Genomic DNA, 25,999 nt, shown 5'->3' on the forward strand with positions numbered 1-25,999 from the left:
TGCACATTTTCTGTTAGTACAATAAACCTCATTTCTATCCAGAAATATTACTGTGTCCATCAGTTATTAGATATATCAAACTGAAATGGCTGTTACAAACACCAAAATATTTAGAACTAAAAATGATTAAGATTAATAGGGGTGCCCAAACTTTTTCATAGGACTGTATGCCCTAGGAGACTTCACCTGAAATATTGTTGTGCAGGCTCTCCTTGGAGTAATCTGGGCACATGGCAGGATTCAAAAGAAGCAAAAAAGTATCTTTGTTCTACTGGAGCACAGAATTTGGAATGATTTATGGGCACACCTTAGTTGCTCTTGCAGCCTGTTTACACTGCAACAATAACTCTGTGGTCCGTCTATGACAGACTGTAACCAATGTGCCATTTGCCTAATATGAGAGACATTAAACCAAGAGTGATTGTTACATAGCAACTAGTAACTACCATGATTTGTGCTTTTTTTAAAAAAAATTGTTTATTTAAGAAATTTTTAACAATAAAAAGAACAACAGATTCGCTAACCAGTATCATTCCAAAAAGAGAGGCCCAAAAAGAACAGACCATCAAGATTACAATGTAAACACGATAAGCGAATCGGCATAGGTTATCAAACAGACATAGATATATTGCACAACCAAAAGGACAAAACAAAACAAACAAAAAAACATTAGCAGACACAGACAAGACAAGACAAGACAGGAAACAAGGGGAAAACAGGGATAAGGGAAGACTGGAAGAGTGCAGTGAAATACTGCGTCATATAGGCTGGGTTGCCTAGAATGTGTCCCATAAGTTCCAAATGGCGTGAAATCGCTCTTCCTCATTATGAAGGACAGCGGTTAGGTACTCCAAAGAACGCACGCTCCTGATCCTACAGTATAGTTCCTCCAAGGATAGGGGGGCTTGCTGGCGCCAATGTTTGGCTATCAAACATTGAGCAGGCGTTAAAAGAAATAAGAAAAGGTGAAGAGTGGGCTTGCGCAACTTGACAGGTGGGAGATAAAGAAGAAACATCCTAGGAGAGAGGGGAAAACACACTCCCAATACCAGCTCTAATAGATTCTGAACCTGGCACCAGAAAGGGACAAGGGAAGGGCAGGAGCAAAACAGGTGAAAGATATGTGCGGGGCGAGCGCCACAACGCCGGCAACAATCTGGGATGGATCTGTCAAAGGAGTGAAGAAGGGCTGGTGTGTGGTACCAGTGCATCAGCATTTTGAAAAAATTCTCTTTATAAATAACACAGTTCGAGGTCTTGAGCCCCCTATCCCAGATGAAGGAACATTCAGTGCTTGAGATAGGTTGACCAAAGTAGGTTTCCCACCGGGACATGTAAGGATGTTTGGGCAAGATCTCAGGGGTAGGATCCGATAGAATGCGGTAAATGTCCGAGACTAACCCTTGCATTCCAGTACCAGCCTTGCCGAGTCACTCAAACATTGTAGGGGTGGGCGTAACTCTCCCCCGAAAAACTGAAGCAGTGTAGTGGGAAATTTGGACATACGTGAACTCGCTAGACCCGGGGAGGCCGAATCTGGACCGGAGCTCAGCAAATGGTAAAAGAGCCCAGGTCATAGTCAGTAATATCAGCTAGCCGAAAAAGGCCAGCTTTCAGCCATGGCCCAGCCACGGGTCCAGTGAGCTCAGGTGGAAAATGAGTGTGTATGAGAAATGCAGTCATTGAGGAGTTACAAGAGGAAATAGGGAAATGAGTTAAACAGGTGCGCCAAACATCTCTAGTAAGAGCCATAGGGCCCAGGAGGTCAGTACCAGGAGGTGAGTATGGAGTGGACCAGCTCAATGAACTAGGGTGGTGCGGAGCCAACCACAACCACAACGCGCGTAATACATTGAAAGCATAGGGAAGAAAGCCTCTCATTGATTTCAATGGGGAGCGCACGTATGCCGGCTCCCATTCAAGTCAATGGGAGCTGCTTTTTACATGCTCATTCTGAACGTGTTTTTACAATCAGAATGAGCGCATGCATTACATCGTGTGAAGGCTCCCTTAGAGGAACCGGTATCGGAAGACTCTCAAACAGATATAGTATCTGAAGCAGCACCGTCATCTTAATCGCTGCTATGCAGCCGAAGAGAGACAGAGGAAAGCCCCGCGATTTCACAAGGGGAGTTTGTATATGCCTGTAGAGCTGGGGGAAGTTCATCTGGTACAATTGGGTGAATTCCCAAATAATTTAAGGAAGTGAACTGCATGCTTTGTGCTTTTAAAGGATTCTTAAAAACATAGAATGTGGCAGTTCCTATTAATAACAGTCTACAGGGACACTATATTGCATCGGCCATTTAGGGGGCATTACGTTATGTGGATGGGGGCCCACATACAGTGTTGCCCAAAAGTATTGGCACCCCTGCAATTCTGTCAGGTAATACTCATTTTCTTCCAGAAAATGATTGCAATCACAAATTCTTTGGTATTATTATCTTCATTTAATTTGTCTTCAATGGAAAACCTCAAAAAGAATTGTCAAAAAGCCAAATTGGATATAATGCCACACAAAACATAAAAAGGGGGTGGACAAAAGTACTGGCACTGTTTGAAAAATCATGTGATGCTTCTGTAATTTGTGTAATTAACAGCAACTGTTACTTACCTGAGGCACCTAACAGGTGGTGACAATAACTAAATCACGCTTGCAGCCAGTTGAAATGGATTAAAGTGGACTCAACCTCTGTCCTGTGTCCTTGTGTGTACCACATTGAGCATGGAGAAAAGAAAGAAGACCAAAAAACTGTCTGAGGACTTGAGAAGCAAAATTGTGAGGAAGCATGAGCAATCTCGAGGCTACAAGTCCATCTCCAAAGTCCTGAATGTTCCTGTGTCTACCATGCGCAGTGTCATCAAGAAGTTTAAAGCCCATGGCACTGTGGCTAACCTCCCTAGATGTGGACGGAAAAGAAAAATTGACGAGAGATTTAAATGCAAGATTGTGCAGATGGTGGATAAAGAACCTCGACTAACATCCAAACAAGTTCAAGCTGCCCTGCAGTCCGAGGGTACAACAGTGTCAACCCTTACTATCCGCCGGCATCTGAATAAAAAGGGACTGTATGGTAGGATACCCAGGAAGACCCCACTTCTTACCCAGAGACATAAAAAAGCCAGGCTGGAGTTTGCCAAAACTTACCTGAGAAAGCCAAAAGCGTTTTGGAAGAATGTTCTCTGGTCAGATGAGACAAACGTAGAGCTTTTTGGGAAAAGGCATCAACATAGAGTTTACAGGAAAAAAAAAGAGGCCTTCAAAGAAAAGAACACGGTCCCTAAAGTCAAACATGGCGGAGGGTCTCTGATGTTTTGGGGTTGCTTTGCTGCCTCTGGCACTGGACTGCTTGACCGTGTGCATGGCATTATGAAGTCTGAAGACTACCAACACATTGTGCAGCATAAGGTAGGGCCCAGTGTGAGAAAGCTGGGTCTCCTTCAGAGGTCATGGGTCTTCCAGCAGGACAATGACCCAAAACACACTTCAAAAAGCACTAGAAAATGGTTTGAGAGAAAGCACTGGAGACTGCTAAAGTGGCCAGCAATGAGTCCAGACCTGAATCCCATAGAACACCTGTGGGGGAGAGATCTCAAAATGGCGGTTTGGAGAAGGCCCCCTTCACATCTCAGGGACCTGGAGCAGTTTGCCAAAGAAGAATGGTCTAAAATTCCAGCAGAGCATTGTAAGAAACTCATTGATGGTTACCGGAAGCGGTTGTTCGCAGTTATTTTGTCTAAAGGTTGTGCTACCAAGTATTAGGCTGAGGGTGACAATACTTTTGTCTGGCCCATTTTTGGAGTTTTGTGTAAAATGACCAATGATTTGACTTTTTTTCATTCTCTTTTGTGTTTTTTCATTGCAAGCAAAATAAATGAAGATATTAATGCCAAAGAGTTTGTGCTTGCAATTAAGGGTGAACCTGCCCCTTTTGCCGCCCGAGGACTGGCTTACTTTAGCAAAAATGCCGCCCTCCCTGAGGCCCTGGCATAGCGCCGCCTGAAGCGCTCGCTTCAGGTCGCCTCATGGGAGGTGCGGCGCTGCTTGCAATCATTTTCTGGAAGAACATGAGTATTATCTGACAGAATTGCAGGGGTGCCAATACTTTTGGCCAACACTGTAGGAAACCTTTGCATGGGTTAAAATGGCTTTTTATGGTGGAAGTGTTCACTTTCAGAATCAGGATATTGGGCGTGTGTTAACCAGACACAGTATAGTGAAGTTATTCTGCCCCCATATGGTGGTAATGTTAAAGGATTTGTCCAGTTTTCCAGTTTCAGGAAAAAAAAACTTTATTATATGTATAATGAAATGATAATACAATATTCCAATATATGTTTTATATCTATTCCTCGTTGTTTTCTTGATCATTGCTTGCTTATTTCCAGATTATGGAGATAATGTCCATCCTTGGGAAAGAACCCACCTATTAGGTGTGTGGAGACTTATACAGCCATAGTTGCTCCACTGCAAGGGATTATGGGAGGAATATGCAAATCTATCTCCCAAGATGTCAATAGGGAGACAGTGCCTCTGTTATGCTGCCCTCTATAGGAAGCACCCTGAACATCATGCCTGACTTTCCCAGAAGCCTTTACTGCATATTTCCAGTGGATAAAAATCAATCCATGTGTTGGACAGTCCATGTGTAATGAAATTGACTCTTATCGGTAGTTAACAGAAAGCAGTAGGACAAGATACTCCAAAACTCACACTGCCTTGGATGGTAGTCTAAGGCAACCCAGACATCTTCACAAGAGCCTGTTGCAAAGCCGGATTGACTCGAGTCAGGACCCAGATTGCCATACCAGTGGCTAGTGTATGAACATAGGTTCAATAGCAGACTAATTCAGAGTTGGAGTTAGTGGAGGTGGTAAAAAATCCTTTTTAATGGGAGTGTATTCAGGCTTAGTGCCTAGGGCAGCATGAGCAGTAAATATGGCCCTGGCTATGTGTACTCAATTGTGACTGTAACTGCTAAGCTAAGTACTTTATACAGTATGTGTCACTTAGTGTTTATCCACTTCCAGTCCGCCCATTGACTATATACATCTGGGCAGCCCACTGTTACCACTGCAAATATATACATCCTTGCAGGATTAAGTAGCTGCACAAAATCATGCAGCTAAAGAGACAAGGAGTGTTATAATGCCCCCCAAAGGTCTATTATCACCTTAGGGGTGGTGAAATGTGTAAAAAAAAACAAAACAAAAAAAAAACCTACTGCTATGCCCATGTCACAAGTCCCCAGCTATTTTTTAATCAAAATTTTTGTGTTACCAGAAATAGGATTACAACATTGGCACAATTGCTACCATATTTCTATAACTAACTACTTACAAGCTTATTGGAAAATTGTTCAGCATTAATTCACTTCAATGATTTTGTGAGCCATCCTGAGCCAAGTTATAGAAGTACTTTATACTTCTTAATTAACTATATATTATAGCATAGAATAAAAAATTTTACAAAACGTAGGGAAAAAAGAAAGAAGAATTTGCTTATACAGTGCACTGTACTCCAGCGTCTTCGCGGTGACTGCAGTTTGTTTTTCCCCAGCCACTGAATTTACAATGAGTAATGGAGGTTTCATATCCAAGACACTGAACATCATCCATCCATATTCGACCAGTTCCTGTACGCAAAACAATTAAGTTATGTTGGAAACCAAAATAATATAAGGACATTATTTAGGCTAGTACTTAGTCAAAACAAGCAATGTGGCTGCTATGGGGTTCATGAAAAACTGGGACCGGGATCTCATTAGACCCTTTCTACAAGGGGACTACATAGTTAGACGATATGGGGTGAGGTATGAGAAAGAGGACAAGGCCATGTACAAGGTAAGTGGCTCTCTTTAATTATGGGGTATGCCAATTATCTGATTAATGATGATTGGTTAGTTTGTTATTATATGCCCTGCCTGAGATACCAAATATTGCCCTTAGATTTGCTTTATTAATACATGACTCCCACTGTCCTCAATGGGCCAATATCCCCACAATAACTTCAAATCCTCTATGAAAACTCACAGCAAAATGAATATGGGGGCAGAGGCGTAGCTATAGGAAGTGCAGAGGCAGCAGTCACTACCGGGCCCTGAACTGAGAGGGGCCCAAAGATCGCTCAGCCCTATAAATTATACCAGTATTCTAAAGAACACATGGTAGGTAGAGGCCTCATGACAGATTTTGGAACTCTGTTTGGGGGTTTTGGGAGGTGGTCATCTATACTGGGTATGATTTATTTATTTTGCTTACTTGTATAGCGCCAACATAATCTGCATTGCTTTACAGACATTGTCAGCCACTGTCCCATATAGGGGTCACAATCTAAATTACCCATCAACATGTTTTTGTAGTGTAGGAGGAAACCGAACTACCTGGAGGAAACCCACACAATCATTGGGAAAACATACAAGCTCCTTGCAGATATTGTCTTTGGTCAGATTTGCAGTACTTCAGTACTGCAAGGCAACAGTGCTAACCACTGAGCCACTGTGCTGACTCATCATAATATCACAGCCAAGTTGCTATATGTGAAATGCCCTACTTATGGTTTTTGATGTATTGAATTATATCAGACTTTTATGGCTTTTGTCATCTTCATTTTTGGCTTGGAAATTAAGCAAATCAACAAACTGCACATTGAAAGCAATTCTTAATATCCAATTATTACCTGAACCAAACAGTTGATTAGAATAAATTCTTGAAGCTCCAGAATATCCAAGCATTCTGCAAACCACCTTAGCGTCATTTAGATCCCACTGATCATCGCACACGGTTCCCCATTCTCCAAGGTAAAAAACTTCGACTCTTCCTAAATTAGGACTGCTCCCACCAACAAGTCGTACAATAGAATCTGTGCAACAGATAATTTAAGAATTATTATAATAGAGGTGTAGCCATCATTACCATAACCGGCTAAATGTCTTAGGCCTACCCAGTAACGTAGTGTATCACATAGAGAAAATATTTCTGTAATTCTGTAGAAAAATACTCTGTTTCTGCTTTCCATGTCTCGTCTATGTTGCATAATTTTTGTTTTTTTCCAATCTGAACATTGCCTTCTCTTCATTTTTTAACATGCAACATTCACTTACTGTTACAGATGAAGACAGAGGCCACCAGTGTATGTAGAGATCAATGTAAAAAAAAAACAAAAAAAAAAAACAGGTTTCTGTCCATTTTTTTGACAAATATAAAAGTATGGTATACTATGTTTTTGTGTCCTTTAAAAAAGAAAACTGACAGAAAAGGATCTGTTTTCAACGTGTAAACAGACGTACATCAGTTTGTAGCCGTTGAATGGATCTGCTAAATGGATCCATATTTTTTAGTAATAATGTAAGGATACGTAAGGAAGAAATTTGCATTAGTTTTCTCAAAATCATTCCAACAATGTAGCAAAAAAATAAATAAAAATGCAGCAATCTTTAGAACCTGCAGAATTCTTGTTGTGGCCATCCCTTCAACCTTCCCAACTCTAGGACATCCTTTTTATGAACTGGTGCCCAAAACTTAACTGCATTTTCCATATGGGGCTGCACCAATGTGGTAATATTGCATCCCTGTCTCCAATACCGGACAATATCCTGCTGGTCTTAGAAGCAGCTGACTGACATTGCATTCTGGTATGTAACCTCCGATCTACAAGTACATTCAGGTCCTTCACCAGTGACTCTCCCAGCTCCCATATGTTACATGTAGATTATTTTTACCCAGATGCATAACGTTACATTTATCCACAGTGATGCCTTCTCAGTTCAATCAAGTTGGGACCAAGATTTCAATAAGTGTAATCGCAAGCCATGGTAAAGCATTTCTGATAGCATTTACAGCACATTACTGGCAATTTTAGGATATGCTCCTGGGAAAACATTTCCTTAAAGATACAGTGTATATAAATCCTTACATCAAATCTATTAATATTTATATTTATGGTTATATATATATGACTTACTCTTAGTTGCAGAAGTAGTTGCTTGACTTGCTGATATTAATCCACCACTGTCTCCTTTTTCCCCTTTCTCACCCCGTTCGCCTTTAGAACCTGAAGGACCGACAATTATACAATGTTCTCACAATTCAAGAAATATTTTGTAATTTAAAGTATACATGCACAACTTGACCTAGATTGTGTGTATGAATTAAGAAAATCCTCATTAAGTTATATTGGGGAACAGATACCTCTACAAAAGCCTTCTATTTACTTGAATTTGGTTAAAGGGATTCTAGACTCAACCATGTTTCCACACAGCGTTGTATGTGCTATGTAAGCTCTTTAATGTCAGATGGGCGGTCTCAGGCAGGGGTGTGGGAATCAGAGGCAGCCAGTGTCAGAGCTCAGAGTCACTTCTTGGACTATTTTTTTTAAAAAAATTTCTAATCTTTTAAAAATTTCATCCACTATTTTTTGTGACTAAAAGTACTGCAGTTCCTGAGCCGCAAATCTAAATGGTGTACAGAAATTTGTATTCAATGCAGTACGTTCATGACATCATGTGACTTGCACCCTATATATAACTGCTTCAGGCTCACCTGGTAGTCCACGTGAGGTTGTTCCTTGTGATCCTTTTGACCCTTTATCTCCCTTTGCCCCAGGAAAACCTGTAAAAAATAATGTATATAATAATTATTATGGTGCTTGTAATTACACTGCATGTTTATATCCACTTATACAATATGTAATACTTTATATAATGCTGCAGATTATTATATTATTTTTGTCACAGAAAGAGTAAATTTAAAACATAACTTTTAATTTTATAAGATAAAAAAAAAAAGCCCCAATGTGCGCTAAAAATTGAGAAATGATACACACTATAGGGAATGATGGTGTCCGTGTGCGTTAATAAACTCCTCAATACATAACTATAGTCATTGCATAGAAGGATAGTGACCCAATTAGGAGAATGTAGATAGGAGAGCCATAGACAACTGCCCCTCAGTCATCCATATATATATATACTACCCTAACCTGTACTGGTTATAACAGTCACTCTAAACCCCTGTGATTAATTAAACACTTGGGGAAGGAAAGGGTATATGGATTTGGCATAAAATAGATATTACTGCTCTCCTATTCTGACCTAATGTGGGCTATGTACTCCTCATAGCTCCTCTACGCGTTTCGCCAATGCATGCCGCATGGCTCCTCAGGAGGACGATATTAAATATATACAGCCGCTATTGTTTGCAGTTAAAACTGCAGTTCCTGCATCCTTGAGGGCAGGAAGCAGTAATGTGCTATGCTAATATATTATGTATTACCTGTGCTTCATTAGGCTACATGTACAGGAATCTATCTGATGTGCATTTTTCATGACGATTTACACACAGATTTTGTTGTGTTTCTGTCATGAATCTACAAAAAATTTTGAAAGTAGAGATACCCAAAACTAGAAACCACAGAGACCCAGACAACTACCCAACATATGGAACAGTGCTGGGATACATGAGGGTGAGTAGCATTTTGTTATGTTAGGAATCCCATTCTGACTGACTGTCAGAAGCCCCCTTCTGATAGTAAAGAGCTATGGTAATGGCACTGATAGCTCTCACCGGGGGCACAGAAGGGGAAGGTCTTCGGCTTTCTAGCGGTGTATTACACCGCATGTGCCCCAGGAGGTGAAAGGTCTTATTAATACAGAGCTCTTACAGACTCTGACACACCCACTGCCATTAAACCTCATTTGCATAATGTGCATATTCTGGATTGTTTGATAGTGCTCAGCACAATGTCCCCTACAATACATTGGCGCTGGTTTGATACAAGTTTCCTGATGACAGACTCCCTTTAACCCTTCATAACCCAGAAATACCCTGGGTATCTCTTTTTAGATGGTAGCACCAATGGGTGGAAACAATGTAAATTCCATAGACACCAAGATGAACACTTTCTTATTGATTTAACTAATTTCTATTTATACAATGATCATATAAAACAGAGAATCTTGCAACACCCCATGTGACCACTGAGACCCAATGATATGCCCTAGTAGTGACCTCTGGAGCCGTGAGCCTGAATAGCCCTAAAGAGGATGCTAGGGACCATTAGAAGCCCAGGAGAGGTGTGTATAAGTATTTGTTATATTTAATCCTCTCCCCTGGGCAGGAGATGTATAGTAGTAGAGGAATCAGGCTTTCCCCAACCGCTATCATGGTAGTACATGAGCACCTGGTCATACAAGCCACAGACTGTGCCAACACTGCAACCAAGGGGCCCTAGAAGACAAGGCCTATTTCCTGCTACACTGCTCCAAATACTCAGCTATGAGGGCCATCTACTTTGAAAGACTCTCTGCCCACATCCCAGACTTCACATCTGCAGATGAGAAGAGGAAACTCTACATCCTACATGGAGAAGAGGAGTCCACTGTGGAGATCGCTGCCCAATACGTGCCCAGCTGCCACCAAACAAGAGGAAGATGAGACCCCAAAGACTATTAAACCACCCCATCCACCACCCAAAGACCTTTAAGTTCCCCCAGCCACCCACTCTACGCCCACCCATACCCACACATCCCAAACAAGAACGATGAGACCCCAAGGATGCACATACCCTCAAACCACACACCCACTCCCTTCTCCCACCCCAACCATTCTTTGCTTTGGCATGCGGATCACTGTGAGGATCAATCTGTTGCTGTGTCTGTGCAAGTGCCTACATTCATAGTGTAGATCTGTGCATCTCTCAGACATCTAGAAGCCCCCTTTACTAAACAACAATTTAGCAAATTAGTTTTCCTTTGGTACTTGTTATAATTTCTGACTATATAACGAACATTGGAAATGCTATATAATGGGAAACCACATGGATGACTGTATCAAGTTTCACATGCGTGCTGACAGTAAGATTAGTCCTCACATGTCAGCATTAATGGTTCCTGTGATTCACATGGCGGCATCTTCCTCTTTTCACGCACGTAGAGATATTGCTCTGGTCATTCACATCACCTTCCTGTTCACGCCATTTGAGGTTGTGAAATGTCACATTTTAGTAACATACTAAATATATACCTCTCATTCCAGGCGCTCCGGGGATTCCCATCAAGCCTCTGTCCCCTATGTCTCCTTTTGGACCTGGAGGACCTATGGCATAGAACACATACACTTTAAGAAACAACATTGATAATAGGGATGAGCAAACCTCTTGAGATTCTCGGGTCAGTTTTAGCAGATTTCGAAGTCCAGTGCGAATACATTTTTTTCTGAATGGAATATGCTCATATTGTCCTGAAAAGTCATGTAGGACACTCTGCCAGGACTGTATCCAACTACTTTCAAGCTCTTTAATGCAAAGGCAGCATTAGTAATATCAAAGTGATATCTACATACATTTCTATGCAAAAAAGATTTACCTAGGTGTGGGGAAGATGCTGCAGAGTAAGAATGCTTTAAAAATAGAAGTAGCAGGTAAGTATTGGATAAAACAATAGGAGGAGTAAAACGCGCTCACTCGGACAGAATATGAAATGATAGGTATTTATTAAGATGACGCGTTTCGGGGTTTTAGGAGTCAACCCCTTCTTCAGATCTTAATTTAAAGCTCAGATCTAATCTCTTTGCTTGGTGCCCATATTTTTAGCTAGAAAAGACGGAATCTTAGTACAATCTTTTCCAATGTAAGATACATCAAAAAGTTCAGCTCCTATTCCCCCACCAAAAACTCCCGTTCAAGTTTAACGCTGCCGACTATACTCAGTACATCCATAAAGAGTATATATACACTCTTGAAAGACGAGTGACCCCCTGCTGTTCCAAAGATCCTAAGGAAGCGCGGTTATTCTTGTTAATCATCTTTTTCAACATTAAAAATAGAAGTGTGATAGTTTACATTGGTTGGTTATGGTAACTATACAGGATATTCAGTATGTAGCCTGCTCTGTGACACTATATCATGGACTAATATGACTCCTAATATTGAGTGGTATATGTCTTACTTATTGTATAATAAATGCAAATTTATTTAGGCATAAGAAGTGAAAAGCTTTTGCAGCTATAGCTGTTCCTCTTGTGGTTGTCAGGATGTTAGGATCCTTACCTTGAACTAGTGTTAAATTTTTTAATGCACTGGAATGTTCCCAGTCTCGTAACTGGAGGTCATTGGTGATTTTATTCAGTGTTTTCACTTCCTCTTTCATTTCTTTCTCGAGAATGTCATATTTTTGTTTTACATCGGTATATTCTGTGGAACTGTTCTGAAAATAGGCGTACTGTTGTCCAATTTCCTTAGAGAAAAACGAAGAATTTTTTTAATAAAAGTAATATTTTTAAGAGTAAGAGCCTATTCACATAACCGCCTTCATCTGCTGTGTACAGTTGATAATGCATGAAAAAACAGAGCATGGACAATTTTTTCACGGATTGGACTATTGGATACATTTTCTCAGATGTAATTCGCTCATTAGGGGCAACACGGTGGCTCAGTGGTTAGCACTGCAGCCTTGCAGTGCTGGAGTCCTGGGCTTGAATCTCGCCAGGAACAACATCTACAAGGAGTTTGTATGTTCTCCCCGTGTTTGCATGGATCTCCTCCCATTTTGCAAAGACATACTCATAGGTAAAATATATATATATATATATATATATATATATATATATACACTGTGATCCCTATATGGGGCTCACACTCTACATTATAAAAAAAAAAAAAAAAAAAGATGTAATTCGCTCATTGAGGTGAATAGGTTGGTGGAAAAAATAGATCCCTCACATATTTGTTATAGGGGTATTCCCATGTACATAATTATTTTTAAATTTTTATATAATTAAAATTTTAACATTTTTGCAAATATAAGTGATCAAACATTTTGCAGAGTTTTAAAGATTTTCTCTAAATATCTTGTGGTCACAGTCCGTTATCTTGATCGGTTGGATATGACCATGAATGCAAAAACTTTCTAAGGTCAGGAAATCTGTCATAATGTCCCTATTGTGGCCGGGATGTCTTCTGATACATGTAGTGTCCCTGCCCGATATCCCAGATACAATAAGGACATCATGGCCGGGTTCCTGACAAGTCCCAGACCATAGAAAGTTTCTGTATTAGTGGTCGCATCCATGGCAACCGATCAAGACAACAGACTGTCACCACTAAGAAAGTTCGAGAAAATCTATAAAACTTTGCAGAATTTTTAATTACTTATATTTGCAAAAATGTTTCACTTTTAATTATCTACAAATATAGATATGATTATGTACATGGGAATACCCCTTTGTAGGGTATGAAAAGAACAATGGCTGGAAGCATATGTCGAGATTAGCAAAGCTATGGTTCAATGACAATGAAGTAGTGGCGCTGGATTTTGTGTCCCCCAGACCACAATCCAATCAAACGCTTGTGTGTAGAGTTGAAAAAGCTCTATTCATACTCAAATGAGTTGGCCAGTTTGCACCAATATTGGGGTCCTGTAAAAGAGACCTGGTATCAGATTTCGGTCAAGACATTCTTAAATCTGATCGACAGCATGCTCAGAAGGATTGAGGCAGTAGTGACAGCCAAAGGTGGATTTACATAATATTAAACATTTTGCCTTTTAGGAGCAAAACAGTAACAATGCAGTTACATGACAAGAATCTGCATAACTAATCATATGCTAAATAGTTACAAGACAAATTTATGTATGAAATAGCCAAGATGATTGTCCATAAAATGATGGTCTCATGATCTCATCTTCGAAGCTGTAGTGGCTGGTGAGATATGGAACCTGAAAGTTACAAGTTCTAAATATTGTTACCCTTTTGCTTGTCAGTTTATAATTATGATTATAAATGATTATAATTATTATTATAATCAAGTATTGTATCTCTGTATCCTGCTTTGTATTGACATGTACCTGTGTAGAACGCTTTATTGGGTCTTTGCCTTGTTTGTATACAAATGGTTAATGCCATACAGTCTTTACACTGAATGACTGTACGCTCTGCACCGCCTCAAGTTAAGCCCCTACTTATAGTGCTTTGCTGCTGTAATGAACATACCTCCTCTATTAATATAACCTTTTCAATAATTGTTGAATTGATCTGTTCCATTTTCATTTTGCTGTCATCCAGTGTAACGGTGAACTTGTCTACTGACTCCTGAATGTTTTTTATTTGATCTTCTGTCTTTTTATACTGTTGCAAGTTGTTATCTAAGATTTCGTTTACATTTTTCAGGCCTTCTGAGTTCAGTAAGGTTTTAGCTTGGCAATCTGAGAGGTTTTGCAGTAATACATGTATGACCTCGGTGTAGTCATGTTCATTGTCTATATTTTTTCCTGAATGTTGCTTTTCTTGTGTCTGCTTGCTTTCTTCTGTTCCTTTAAAAGCAGTGACATGTCCTAAAAATGAGGAGATCCAACAAGAACACACATTTTATACTATACATTACCACAGACATACAGTACATATGTACCGTATATAAAACACTACACATTAAAATATGGATATTATATTATATTGAATAAGTATAAGATATACAAGACGTCATACACTAATACAAATCAATAGAACTCTGACATCTGACACCCCTATTGATCATATATTCTCAGACCAATGGTCAGATCAGGTTACTGTAGTTCAGATCTTCCTCAATTGAATGGTAACTAAGCTGCAGTGACTCTGTTTGCCCATTATACCGAGAACAGAACTGTCTGCACCCTAGAGGAGGGGGCAACAAATTCGGATCACTGTTACTGCTAAGATAAGACTACTCCTCAAGTATAACAAAGGAGAACTCGGCTGTATACTTATGGTCTTTTATATTAAAGGGGTTTTTCAGGCAAAAAATCCTTTTTTTAAAAAAGGTCTGTTAGTGCTATTAATGGGTTAATAAGTGCACCCAAATACCTTTAACAGTGTTTTGAATGACCTCTGGGTTTCTCTGGGAGTTCCTGGCATCCTCTATAATTGCTTACATGGTGTAGCTTCAACTTGTTTTAGCTAATGCAATGTATCGTGGTTGTTGTAGTCAGTACTCACTACCTCCCTCTCACTCTCTCCCCTTCCTCTCTCACTCCCTTGCACCCCCTCCCTGTCTCACTAGCTATTCTGTTCACTACTAGCTCTTCCCAACTAACTAATTCAGCCCAACTTTCCACCCCATCATACTTACATGTCTTCCTCTCTAGACTTCCTTCTGGGACAGCTCCTCCTCTTCTTTGACTCTTCTGGCATGTGTGCAGGCCAGTGGTGCCTCCCACGCCTGTGCAGTAGAGATGGCATATATACTGTGCAGGTGTGGAAAGCACCTCTGTCTTGTGCACATGCCAGCAGAGTCTAAGAAGTGGAGGAGCCATCCCATAAGGAAGTCCGGAGAAGAAGACATGTAAGCGTGATGGGGTGGGGGAGTAGTGGTGACATTCTGTTTTTGGAAACGGGGAAATGTGTCTCTAGCTATCCATGTGATGCTGTGCTGAGACAATGTGGAATTTATAGCAAAGCTGAGCAAAATGGTACTTCAGAAAGTGTAGGCCCCTAGGAGGTTTAGGCATCACCCTCCTGTGTCCACATAAATCTAGTAACTGTTGGTATTTGGCACCACTTCCTGTGCAAGTGGATTAGAGTTAGGGTTGCATTTAGGAGAATCATATTTACTTGATTTGGACCACACCGCAGCAAGAAATGCCAAAGCAGGGGGTAACGGTGGGGTAACTGTGATGAACCAGGCAAACCAGGCAGCTAACATGACCAAAGATGACACAATCCTACTGGATCCACACTAAGTGAGTACCTCCAAGAAGCTCATACATTTTAGGGACAGCTGAGAGAAAGTGGCAGTTAAAACTTAAGATGGATCCCGAGCTGCATGGATATGAGAGCACTATACATAGAAAAAGTGCAGAGTGAGGGGCAACATGGTGGCTCAGTGGTTAGCGGTTAGTGGTCTACAGGGAGTTTGTATGTTCTCTCAGGTTTTCGTGGATTTCCTCCCATACTCCAAAGACATACTGATAGGGGAAAAAAAAAATCTACATTGTGAGCCCTATATGGGGTTCACAATCTACATTAAAAAAAAAAAAAAAAAGTACAGAGTTTGAAAAACAATCAGGTGATGAATGAAGGGATGGTAATTTTTTTTTTTTTTTTGCTGGAGTGCTTCTTTAAAGCTAGTCTATCATCTCTCCCAAGCGTATTCAACAGTCACCACCATGTTACAGAGTGTATTATAGGGATAAACATCGTATCATTGTTATGCATATCACTTCTGTAGTTTTGGAGTAAAACAACATTGAAGTCTTAAGCAAATGACATAGTGGGTGCACTGGGGGCGAGGCTTCAGCTTCCTGGATCTCTGCTGTTGCTGGTCAGAGTTCTACCATCTGCTGCCTGCACCACCCCATACACTGGAGTTGATCTTCCCCTTGCTATGATAGCACCCATCCTGATTGAGTGACATCCCCCATTCTACTAATAAGCCAGAGGTATGTTGTATATCTATCACTGTAACACATCTGTGCTCTGTAACACAGTGGTGGTAGTGGTTGGAGGTGGTAGACTCCTTTTGTGTGCATAATGTTTTTATTATATTGCGCTTTTACAGTACCTTGTAGTTTAATAGTGAAGGCAAGATGACCTAGGACGATAATGTACAATATTACAATGGCCACAATGGCAATCTTCAGTTTCTTTTCAATACTTTTCGTATTCTTACCTAAAAAAACATAAAGATGGTATTTTACTCTTTATTATATATTTAAAACAAATCCACTTACGATATTATAGGAGACGTCCCAAGATGATGCGGCCTCTGATTCCCACTCACAACTTTTCTTAACTCACAACTTGTGTTAGGTGGGTTTAACTTCTGCTATAAATTTCTGGTGTGGACATGTTAGTTGATAAAGTGCAGCGTGCTACAATATAATAAGATCTCTCTCGTGTTCATGTTGAGTTTGCGGTATGCATAAATGCAAATTAGACATCACTTTTAGAGATGAGCGAACACTAAAATGTTCGAGGTTCGAAATTCGATTCAAACAGCCGCTCACTGTTCGAACGGGTTTCGAACCCCATTATAGTCTATGGGGAACATATACTCGTTAAGGGGGAAACCCAAATCCGTGTCTGGAGGGTCACCAAGTCCACTATGACACCCCAGGAAATGATACCAACACCCTGGAATGACACTGGGACAGCAGGGGAAGCATGTCTGGTGACATAAAAGTCACTTTATTTCATGGAAATCCCTATATATCCTTGTACCGTGTTAGACAGTGGATATGAAATGAAAGAAATTTTTTGAGAAAAGTCCTCAGTAGTTGATACCTTTTTTAATGGCTAACTCAAAAAGGTTTTGATGACATATCGAGCTTTCGGGACTACTATAAAGGTCCCTTCATCAGGATGGTATAACACAATGTCTGAAGGTAGGCATATATATACAGAGAAATGGAGTGTTAGATGCAAAATAGATGGAAAACAGAACATAAACAGTTTTAAAAAAACACATATATATCAGTTCGCAGGAAAGTTCTCTGGGTTTATGGCTTCTTTGATCAGTGACGTGGTGTCCAGTGGTTATAAAAGGCCATAAAACCCTGGGCCCTGTTTAAACCTTGTTGGAGAGTGCAAAAGGTCTTCATAAGTTTAAATTCCCATATGAGGCGATCTTTTCTGTCTCTGAAATTCCCCCTTAGTACCAGGATCTTCATATCCTGGGTCATATTATGATTTTGATTACAGAAGTGTTTTGGCACCGGGAGGTCCATTCTTTGCTCTCTAATCGTATGTCTGTGTGAGTTCATCCTCATCCTAAGTGACTGTCCTGTCTCACCTACATACAGGCCCTCAGGACACTTGTGTACTAAGTGTCCTGAGGGCCTGTATGTAGGTGAGACAGGACAGTCACTCGTGTGCCGAGTGTGCACACTCGGCTCTGCTACATCAGATGTAGCAGAGCCGAGGGTGCACTAGAACCCTTATGCACACTCGACTCTGCTATATCAGATGGGCTGACCGGCACACGGTGTAGTTGAGCAGAACCGGCTCAGTACTGCTAAGTCTCTGCATTCCCATAGGAATGCATTGGCCAGCCTTCGGCCAATCAGCGCTGGCTCTGCCGGAGGAGGCGGAGTCTAAGGTCGGACCTGAATGGAGACTAGTGTGGAGCGATCTTAGACTCCGCCTCCTCCAGCAGAGCCAGCGCTGATTGGTCGAATTCCGTACTCTGGCCAATCAGCGCTGGCCAATGCATTCCTATGGGAATGCAGAGACTTAGCAGTGCTGAGCCAGTTCTGCTCAACTACACCGTGTGCCGGTCAGCCCATCTGATATAGCAGAGCCGAGTGTGCACACTCGGCACACGGTGTAGTTGAGCAGAACTGGCTCAGCACTGCTAAGTCTCTGCATTCCCATAGGAATGCATTGGCCAGCCTTCGGCCAATCAGCGCTGGCTCTGCCGGAGGAGGCGGAGTCTAAGGTCGGACCTGAATGGAGATTGGTGTGGAGCGATCTTAGACTTCGCCTCCTCCAGCAGAGCCAGCGCTGATTGGTCGAATTCCGTACTCTGGCCAATCAGCGCTGTCCAATGCATTCCTATGGGAAAAAGTTTATGTCACAAAAATCACAATTACACACCCGATAGAGCCCCAAAAAGTTATTTTTAATAACATTCCTACCTAAATAAAGGTTCTCCCTAGCTATCCCTGCCTGTACAGCTATCCCTGTCTCTTAGTCACAAAGTTCACATTCTCATATGACCCGGATTTGAAATCCACTATTCATCTAAAATGGAGGTCACCTGATTTCGGCAGCCAATGACTTTTTCCGATTTTTTTCGATGCCTCCGGTGTCGTAGTTCCTGTCCCACCTCCCCTGCGCTGTTATTGGTGCAAAAAAAGCGCCAGGGAAGGTGGGAGGGGAATCAAATTTTTTTGGAGTTTGCCACGTGATGTTCGATTCGAATCGAACACATCGAACAGCCTGATATCCGATCGAACATGTGTTCAATAGAACACTGTTCGCTCATCTCTAATCACTTTTCAATTTCTTTCTAGTCACGAAAACAGACAGAAGATTTACTGAACGAATCCTGTATAAAGTTTCTCAGGAACATATACAATGGTGAGTATTAGAGATGAGCGAACACTATTCGAAACAGCCGTTTTGAATAGCACGCTCCCCTAGAAATGAATGGACGTAGCCGGCACGCAGGGGGTTAAGCGACCAGCCGCCGGCAAAGTCTGCGTGCCGGCCGCTTCCATTCATTTCTATGGGAGCGTGCTATTCGGAGCGGCTGTTTTGAATAGTGTTCACTCATCTCTAGTGAGTATGATACTGCCTGTCTGCCATTACCTGTTGGAATAATCTGATAGGTAACAAAGAAAAGCAAGACCACCGGGTCAGCGTGGCCACCATATAGCCTGCTGCTGAGTAGACCCCGCTGATCTGTAGGGCTCCACGAAAGTGTCTGTGCTTTGTTATGTTAGAAAAAACACTTTCATTAATAGCTAATGTGCTATTATTATTGTTAATTCTACAAAATCCGGAAAGGAGCATTGTCTTATATTTGTTTAGGCCGGAACCTCACATTGCGAAAACGTGTCATTTTGACCGTGGTTGAAACACCACTTAAAAAAACATCATGTTTTACAGTTCCTACAATGTGGATGGGATTTTGGCTAATCCCATCCACACATTGCAGTAAAAAAATGAAGACCATGATAATTATACCTATGGAAACGCTCCATTATCCGTATAAGTATAATAGAATCAGAAAATCCGCTGAGAAAAAATTTCCGGACTTTCTGTGAAGAGCCCTGCGGAAAAAATCGTTATGCATTTCCACCACTTTTTTTCCCACAATGCATTTTTGGCTGTGGTTCGCTACATGGGGCCTTAGGTATATACAGTAATAGGTATAGGTATAGGTTATAGGTATAAGTAAAAGGTATATACAGTAGGTACAGAAATTTAAGAAAAGGGTAAGCAAATTAATTACATAAGTAATACAACATTTCCCTAAAGTTAGATAAACATTTGACAATGTGCAATATATAAGAAAGGACATCAAGTGTTCAATTATTTTAATGTTTTGGATTTTTTATAATAATCTTTTTGAAAGAACAGGATACATGGTGGAGAAGCAGATGAACTGAATGAGCAGAATATTACAGGATGATATGATAAATGATATTTTGTACAATAACAGAATTATATAAATGATTCCTGAGCAGCAGAGATTTCTCTATAAACTTTACTGAATCTTCTGCTTCATAAATATTTGCACATATCTACAGTGTAAGAAGATCTCAATGCAAGTTCTAGTAATATACAATGGTATTCTTATTTATTGAATCAACACTGATGCTAGGTTTATGCTTGGGGTCCCGAAAAACGATAACCCAATCTGCCCACAGAAACCCACGGACCCCATAGACTATAATGGGGTCCACCAGGTTTCTGCCCGAAAAATGCAGAGAAAAGTCCTGCTTGCAAACAGATTCATGGACAGAATCCCCGAATGGAATCCAGGTGCAGGTATGAAATTAGTCTTAAGAAGTTTTGCCAGATTTCCAGTACATCAGCTACAATATCTACGGATCCCAAATGTAGAGGTACCTTATACTACTATCTGAAAGAAGCAAGGGTCACACAGCCATGTTGCTTCTCCATATTTTTCTAGATCTTTTCTATGCAACACTTGGCTACCTCCAGGGGTCCCATAGAGTTCAGTGGAACTATCATTGCTCAGTTAAGATGGAGTTATAAGATTCCCCTTACTTGTGATCCTGTGGATAGGTGATACGTTGTGAACTTAGCAAACCCCTTTAATGTTTATGTACTGAAAGGGTTTGTCTCATGAACAACTGACATCTGATTTCACTGGATGCCACATTTGGCCAATGCCACTGCTGACAACATGTAGCTTTTTATGGCAACCATTCTCCTGCATGACCTAAGTGGGAGACCACCCCCCTTTATAATGTCTATATGACCAAGTAGAACATAGAAAGATGGATTGTATTTATAAGACGACCTATTTAACAGGTATTAGTATTAAAAGGGTTATACCTTAAAAAAATGTATCCTCTTTCCATAGGATAGAAGATACACTGCTGATCAGTGGGGGTCTGACCACTAAGACCCCCATAGATTTTGAGAACAGGGGTGTTTTACCCATGTTGTGAATGTAACAGCAGTGGGCGCAGAAGAGCCCCCATTCCATTGATTTCAATGTACTTTAGCTATCTCTGAATGGAGTTTCAGTGGATGCAATTGTGTCCCTCCCCCCTACATTCACAGTGGGGGTAAAACACCCCCATTCTCTGACTGCTGAGACTCCTACAGTTCATAAATATTTTTTACACAATTCCTCTAAATATTATCAAAATGATATAGTATATGAAGACAATTGTCCACATTTATGTCGTTCAGAAAAAGGGGAAATCATTAAATTCCAAATTTTTGTTAAAGGCCATTAAAGATACATAGTTACTGAAGATATAGTCTAGACTAGATGCCAAATGCAGAGCAAGTAAGTGGGAAATGTCTACAGGCGTAGTATGTTATATGTCTATTTACAATGACTTTCCTGGATAGTAATATCATGACATAATATAATGACAAATATCTTAATCTATACTGATAATGTAAATATTATTATTATCAATAATAACAATATAATTAATAATATAATAATAATAACAATAATACAATAATATAATAATAATAATAATGACAATAATAATAAAAATAATAATAATAATATAATTAATAATAATTACAATATGACGTAGCAAATACTTACAACATGGTATTAAGGATTTCATTGACTGTTCATCCCATTGTTTGTTGTCTAGCTGGCCAAGATATGTAATTTCCTCATCATTTTCAGAGGCTTTTGACCACTTTGCCATTTAAGTATCTGTAAAAACAGAAAAACATTCACATTAAGAAACACAAACCAAAGCACAACCATACTAAAACCTTAAATTGATCACTAATGTTCTGAATAAGATGAGTTTTACATCTTGTACTGTCTGTAAGACATTTCTATGACCCAAAGCTCACTGTAAGATCTTCTCACCGTTGTAAGTAAGTTATAGTACAGTATAGGAGCAGCTGCTGGAATCTGCCTAGAAAGTTGGACGATTCTTGGTGTCTTCTTTCTTAAATAAGGGAAATGAATCCACATTTATCACAGAAGTGACTGATGTTATGCAATGTGGGAAAATGAGTCACTTTTTCTGCATAGTCAATGTTTTCATGTATTTCCTATGTAAATAAGCTAACACTGGGCGCGTGCACTGTAGGTCTACATATGTTGTTTATAGATGTGTATTTATATGCAGGATATAATGAATAAATGATAAAATGTATATATTTCTTTTTTTTCAGAAACATTTCTAGAGAACGCTTACATTGGTAGAGAACATTTCCTATAAGTGTTGGTTCTCCGATCTAAAATTCCATCCAACACAGGTTTCCATAGTAGTAATGCAGAAAATGTAGTATCTTGAGGAATTGTGTTACAAAGAATTGTACCTAGAGTGTGTCAAGCCACACAATACGTACGATGGAGACAGTGGCGTAACCAAAGTCTTGTGGGCCCTGGTACAATCTTTTGTCTGGGGCCCTCTACCTCATCCCTACAGTGAATTCTTCATAGTGATGGTTACAGGTGATAAGGAGTTTAATAAACCTTAGTGTGGTTAGGGTAATCTGTGGGTCTCCTTGGTTTATAGGCCAGATGGAAGCAGCAATCTCAGTACTGCTGCCAGTGCTTAAGGCTCCTGGGCCCTGGTGTGACTGCACCCTCTGCACCCCCTCAAATTACATCCCTGGTTGGAAAGATTTCAGCAGTATAAAGAAATCATACATGGTCAGACCTACAGTTGACAGTCTCAAAAGAGTGCACACACAAATTTTGGTTTTCACAAAGTCTGGTGCAGGACTCATGGTACTGCTCACCTTTTCTTATATCGTTAGTCATTCTTACAAAAGTCTCTTCTCTCTATGTAGGTTATTTTGCCTCCTTTCAGACTATTTGAGATATCTGGAAGAATAAGGTGGGCACTATCATGAGTCCTGTAACAAGCCAACAATAATTCATCCAGAGACCAATCAAGTGGGCAGTTGCTTTTCTTCCAAGGGAGTGTGCTCCCAAAGAAATTTTTCTAAGAACACTGCCATGAGTAAAGAATGGGAAACAACTGATCTGTGCGGCTCCTCACATTCGGACCACCGACAATCTACTGTATATGTTTCAGAATCTGATGGAGAGATACTGAAACCACAGAACCTGACTGCACTATGGATTTAAGTCTTATAGAGGTTACATTGGAGTTATGGGAACAGCATAACATAGAGAACTGTTATGTGTCAGTAAATCTTAACTCTTTTTAAGGGGGTTAGTGATACAATGTAAAATAGCCAAGAAGGGAATTACATTTTACAGTTGAAAGATATGAGGGAGACTTTGAAAGGTGAAGTGTCAGTAGTGCCTGGCAGGTATTGTATATGTCAGGGCAAGTCTTCAATGTTACATTAGTGTTATGTCTTCAATTCCTGTTTGTGGTCAGTGGTTAAGAATCTGTATGTTTGTGGACAGACCCTCATAACAATTTCCTGTTTTGCATTAGTCTATCTATTAGTTGATGAAATCTGGAGCTACATGTCATTTCTAATTTTTCCTTACAGAAACTTCAAATACATTTTAACCCACCATGATTTAATATGTTATACTCCCATTATTAAACCCCTTAAAGGTGTTATCTAGTTTCTGATATTATCATCAATATTAGATCTGAAAGCGTCTGACACCTGGGATAGCTTCAGGTCTGCTGTTTAGGGACAGTGCTGCTCGTGGTAATGTTTATATGTTGGATGCTCACTCACCTTTCAAACTCTAGTGGCGGCTTAAGGTACTACAGCACTGTCCCATAAACATCATCCGTACAGTGATGTGAGCAACACAGCTCTCAGCATGTGACATTACTGGGAGGTGCAATGTCCCCAAACAGCAGATTTGCTCCATCCCATAATGGCCAAAATGACAGTTCAGAGCCCATATTGCTAATATAATAACAACACCGATTCCTCAGAAACATTAGAGACTAGAGAAAAAATTCTAACTGTGTTGTATTGAAGTATGTATAGAGTTGTAGCTGGTGGAGGAGGTGAAAAGACCCCTTTAACTATACACTTAGTACTATGTAATAGAACAATACTCAGCATTAAGGGGTCAATGGAAATAAGTTGTGATCATATAAGATGTATTTCTATACAGTTTTACAACTTCATATTCATAACTGTGTAACTCTAACCTAAAAGTATATTCAAATACAATAGCCAGATTGCAACGTGATAAAAGTTGTAATCATTAATATTACAAAGGTTATGATCAGTCATAGTGTATCAGTTATATACTACTGAAACATAAGTCAATGTATATGTAGAACTGACGTCAAAATTTTAAGTTAAAAATTTTACTTGTATTCTTTGCTATGCATGAATTAAAATTAATCTTTTCCTAGGCAAGCAATTAATACACAAATTAATATCTTCATTTTAAGTGTATCAGTGGTATTCCAAGATGGACCAGGAAGGAATTTGGGCAATGCCAGTATGGGTGCAGTGGGAAATCAGTAATCTTAGAATTGCTTCCTTTGTTTTTTAGACTAAGGTCCCGTGTAGTGGGGCATAAAAAAAAGTGCTGTGGTAAAAACCGTGGCAGCAGCGCATCGCAGTTTTTCCAGCAGTACTTTTCACAGACGGTCTGCAGAGGTTTCCTCTGTGAACTTTCTCCTTCCATTATACCTACTATAGGGAAACCGCCAGTGTTTCCATAGGTATAAATGACATGCTGCGATTTCCTCAATCACAACAGTTTTAGAAATCGCAGCATATTTTTCTGCAATGTATGGATGGAATTTGCTTGCAGGATTGGGATTCACGAGGGGCCCTGGCCTTAAACTATTAAAAGATGTTTGTGAAAGTAATTTTAGTTGACAGAAAGAATAAGTGACTGAAATGGGAGGCATAAAGAAAAAGTGTTCACTTTGTCTTTGTATTACTTATAGCATTGTGCAAAAGTTTTAGACAAGCACGGAAAAAAGTGCTGCAAAGCAAGATTGCTTTCAAAAATAGATATGTTAATAGTTTATGTTTGTGAATTAAAAAAATAAGTGAATGAACTGAACAGAAATCTAAATCCCATCAATATTTGGAGTGACCACCCTTTGCAGGAGGAGCCCTGGAAGTGATGATATGGCCCCCACAGAGCGCTGATCTCATCATCAACCAGTCTGTCTGGGATTAATGAAAAGAGAGAAGGATTTGAGCAAGCCTACATCCATGGAAGATCTGTAGTTAGTAGAGATGAGCGAGTAGTACTCGATTGAGTAGGTATTCGATCGAATACTACGGTATTCGAAATACTCATACTTGATCGAGTACCACTCGCTATTCGAATGGAAAAGTTTGATGCAGAACCAGCATTGATTGGCCGAATGCTATACAGTCAGCCAATCAACACTGGTTCTTCTCCTACCATTAGAAGTCTTCTCCGTGCAGCTTCCCCGCGGCGTCTTCCGGCTCTGAATTCACTCTGCCAGGCATCGGGCCTGGACAGAGCTTACTGCGCATGTTCACTTGTAGTGCAGACATGCGCAGTCGGCCCTGCCCAGGCCCGATGCCTGGCAGAGTGAATTCAGAGCTGGAAGATGCCATGGGGACGCTGCACGGAGAAGACTTCTCGGAGGATTCAGCCCGACCCTCACTCGTGGACTAGGTAAGTATAATTTGATCGAACGTTGCCTACCCCTGAAACGAGCATTTTCCCCCCATAGACTATAATAGGGTTCGATATTCGATTTGAGTAGTCAAATATTGAGGGGCTACTTGAAACGAATATCGAATATCGAACATTTTACTGTTCGCTCATCTCTAGTAGTTAGCTCTGCAAGATGTTTGGAACAAGTTCCTTTAAAAACTGAATGCAAGTGTACATAGAAGAATTGATTCTGTACTGAAGACAAGGGGCAGTCACACCAAATACTGATGTGATTTC

General features: G+C 40.3%; 1 protein-coding gene across 1 annotated transcript; it reads right to left on the reverse strand.

Moving 5' to 3' along the window:
• Positions 1-5,502: 5,502 nt before the first annotated feature.
• MSR1 (macrophage scavenger receptor 1) lies at positions 5,503-21,845 on the reverse strand. Its single transcript, XM_075265956.1, has 10 exons — positions 21,733-21,845; positions 21,260-21,261; positions 16,532-16,639; positions 13,987-14,327; positions 12,047-12,233; positions 11,023-11,094; positions 8,542-8,610; positions 7,964-8,053; positions 6,680-6,862; positions 5,503-5,636 (listed from the first exon to the last, which is right to left on the reverse strand). The coding sequence occupies exons 1-10, from the start codon at positions 21,843-21,845 to the stop codon at positions 5,503-5,505; spliced, it is 1,299 nt and encodes a 432-aa protein (XP_075122057.1).
• Positions 21,846-25,999: the final 4,154 nt, after the last annotated feature.

This window comes from Leptodactylus fuscus, chromosome 1, assembly GCF_031893055.1.
Source record: "Leptodactylus fuscus isolate aLepFus1 chromosome 1, aLepFus1.hap2, whole genome shotgun sequence".
Taxonomy (NCBI): Eukaryota; Metazoa; Chordata; class Amphibia; order Anura; family Leptodactylidae; genus Leptodactylus; species Leptodactylus fuscus.